At 44.4% G+C, this 3,416-nt stretch overlaps 1 protein-coding gene across 1 annotated transcript in view; it reads right to left on the bottom strand.

The window, feature by feature from the left end:
* Positions 1-3,396, bottom strand: part of gcc1 (GRIP and coiled-coil domain containing 1) — a 5,892-nt gene extending 2,496 nt beyond the window's left edge. The window contains exons 1-3 of the mRNA XM_020625296.1: positions 3,224-3,396; positions 2,074-2,542; positions 675-1,340 (exon numbers count right to left, since the gene is read on the bottom strand). Of these exons, the coding sequence (XP_020480952.1) occupies positions 675-1,340; positions 2,074-2,451 (1,044 nt within the window). The 5' untranslated portion in view covers positions 2,452-2,542; positions 3,224-3,396. The remainder of the gene's footprint in view (positions 1-674; positions 1,341-2,073; positions 2,543-3,223) is intronic.
* Between the last annotated feature and the right edge of the window lie 20 nt (positions 3,397-3,416).

The raw sequence follows: 3,416 nt of genomic DNA, 5'->3' as shown, positions 1-3,416 counted from the left end.
TGTCTTGTTGCTTTTCTTCTTTTGTCTCTCCTCTATCCACTCACCCCAACCGGTCGAGGCAGAAGGCCGCCCACCAAGAGCCGGGGTCTATCGGAGGTTTCTTCCGTTAAAGGGAGTTTTTCTTCCCCACTGTCGCCAAGTGCTTGCTCAAGGGGGATTTGTTGGGTTTTCCCTATGTAATAATATTGATAACAGTAACGTCTAGACCTTACTTTGTAAAGTGTCCTGAGATGACTTTTGTTGTGATTTGGCGCTATACAAATAAAATTTGATTTGATTTGGAGCAAGGAGGCTGCTGGAGGACCCATGAGCGAGGATACATGAGCATATCCTTCGATGAAGTCCTTAAAAGAACAAACATGCCCCTTTATCAGAAATCCAAAAATTCTGGTGCTACCAGCCAAATCAATCTGTCCAGGGTTTTTCTTTATGTACAGTGCCTTAAGATGATTTTTGTTGTGAACTGAATTGAGCTGAATTGAATTACAGTAGCTCAACAAGGAGAGACAAGGACAAGACCCAAATGAGGGACGTGTGGAGGCAAATAAGGGAATTGAAACTTACCCCCAGTTTCAGTCTGATCTCTGTCTTAACCCTAACCCTTTCTGGTCTTAATGTGGACCTGCTTTAATCGATACAGACCTGGTTTCAGTTCTTTTTGGTTTCAGTCTTACCTTCCTTGACTCATTGTGGATCTGCTGCTGGAAGTGGGTTTTCATCTCTGTCAATTCTTGCTGCAGTTGTTGCACTCTGGGATCAGGTTTCTTTTGCTCCTCCTCAGCAGTTTGCAGCCTTCTCTTCAGCACATCTCTCTCTTCCTTCACCTGGTTCAAGTGAGCTTCAAACTCCGCCTCCCGGTCCACGGCCTGTGATGTTATCAGGAGTGTGGTATTGGCGTCCTGTAGGCGGAGCTCTGCATCCTGACGCAGGTCTCGTTCCTGCTGCAGGATCCTTTGTAGCTCTCGCAGCTGCTGAACATGGTCTCCCTGCTCCTGCTCCCTCTCATGCTGCTGCGTGATGATGCGAGCGCGACTCTCGGCAAGCTGCTGCTGCAGATTGTGCAGCTCCACCTCCTGCTGTGTTGTCACAGCAGCCAGCTGTTCCTGCAGCTCTTCCACCTCCTGCTTCAGCTGTCGCTTGTCGGCCTGGAAACTTGCCTCCATCCGAGATTTCTCCTGTGTCACTGTGGCCAGGGCGCTGGTGAGTGTGCTTAGTTGGCTCTTCATCTGGGCGACTCGACGCTCCACCTCCATGGAGGGAGGCGGAATGGCTGAATGCTGAGGCTCCACCCATCCACTGTTGCTCTCTGAGCTGCCAACCTCAAGTTCGGACCTCAGGGTCTGCAGGAAGAAGCATCAGACACATCTGCTCTTTATCACATTAAACTGCTGCTGGAGCATCACATTTTTGCATGCCCACATCACACTTGTTGCACGCTTATCACAGTTGTTGAATTTGTTACACTCTAATTGCTTCTTTCCATCCCTGTCACTGTCTAGTCACGTTTGTCCTGTTTTAGGTGACAAACTAAACAGCATTAAGCTGTAGTAAATACACATGCTGTTTAGCATGTCGTCTCCCAACTGGAGGGTCAGGGGTTCGAATCTTGGTGCCTGCAGTCCACATGTTGAAGTGACCTTGGGCAAGACGCTGAACCCCTAAGTTGCCCCCAATAGTTAGAGCCATCAGTGTGAGTTGGCACTGCAAATGGCTGCCTCGGTTCTGTACCGGAAACAAATTCCTTGTGTGTAACATACTTGGCCAAATAACGGTGATTATTATCCTTTGTTTGTCAAAGTAAATGTGAACATATTTACTAATGCTTATTTTTATTGCTTTACTTGGGCCAGAAACACAGTCACCCACCTAAAGGAAGGAAGAACAAGGTGGACACGTTCTGCTGTACTGTGATGTATTCTATTTGAATGAAGACTAAAATACTGTGCCACATATATACTGAGCGATACTCTGGGGTGAATCATACCTTTTGAAACCAGCTACACAGAGCATCAGCAGCTATCAAATATGTTCACTCTTTGCAACATTTTCATCAGTAAATATTTGAAAAAGTACCAATAAGCTAGATTTTCTTCCCGGTTCCCCCTGGTCTTCCTCAGACTGATCCCCTCTGGTGGTCTCATTAGGTGTGTCTACAGATGCAGCTGTGTCCATGCTATCCTCACTGTGCAGTGAGCAGCCGTCCTCTGGGAGGTCTGGGGTGGTGGAGGAGGTGTCCGGGCCCTGATACTTCAGGTCCACCTCTTGGGTTACACTCAGGACCTTTAGACTGGCCTCCAGAGCCTCTTTCTCCTTTAGAAGACTCCTGTAGGCCCGGACCACATCCTTGAAACGGGTCTGGTACTGTACCAGCTGCTTCTTCTGGGACTCTATGGCGTCCAACAGCTCCTTCCTGCTGGGACCACCCCCAAAACTCATCCCAAACTTCTCCATGGCTCTGATGTTCTACCAAGATCTGATCAGAGGGACTCCATCATCAGGGCAGAAATGGTTCATCCGTTCCTTCCTGAGTAAAGTCACATTGCTGTCAACACAAACAGCCATTCTGTGATATAACATAATGTCATCATTTCATTTTCACTGTGTATTATTCTGCATGTATATATATTTTTAGCAAGAAAAAAAAGTTTAGACGAAAATAATACAGCAACAGCATCATAAACTACTGCTTTATTTAATCTGATTAACATCACAGGTTCTTTGGCCTGATACTATCTCAGGAGGAGGATTTGATGCTTTTCTTTGTCTAAAATCGGAGTAAACTGAATATCTTTGCATTTTGTCGGTCAGACAAAACATCTGAAGATTCTGTTACCTTTGGCTGTGGGAATAAAACAGGCGTTTTTCACTATTTAGTGTCATTTTGCATATACAATTAATTGGAAAAATTTGTGGATTAATCCTAAAGCGAATAACCGTTATTTACGTAGCTATAGCCTTTTTTAAGATAATGTCATAAGGATTACACATACAGACACATAAAAACACTGCTAGACAAAAACAAAACATGCTAACGTTACATAAAACAAAACGTGATGTCAAACAAAATCAACAAAGACCAACACGTTAAGCATTAATTAATCCCAATTTCAACAGATATTCGAGTCCGTTTAAAGTTAACGAAAACAAACTGACTTTAATGATAAACGTTAAATATTTATGACTAAACACGAGCATTCACCACCAACATTTCTCCAGTTCCTACCTGATAAATCAGCTGTCAGTTACACGCACACACTGCAGGTTTTAACGAGCTCAAATCAAACAAATAATTCCTCAGACTTTGTTTATTTCGTCAGATAAAGTGTAATAAATAAACAATATAAAATCTAAACTCGAAGTTTAACCCCCTATGTAATATCCGCCATATTGAACCGAACCGGAACTGGGGGGGGGGG

Source organism: Monopterus albus, unplaced genomic scaffold (genome assembly GCF_001952655.1).
Source record: "Monopterus albus unplaced genomic scaffold, M_albus_1.0 scaffold351.1, whole genome shotgun sequence".
In the NCBI taxonomy this organism is placed as follows: Eukaryota; Metazoa; Chordata; class Actinopteri; order Synbranchiformes; family Synbranchidae; genus Monopterus; species Monopterus albus.
The sequence above is the reverse complement of the archived record's forward strand: the minus strand, read 5'-3'. Positions and strand labels throughout refer to the sequence as shown.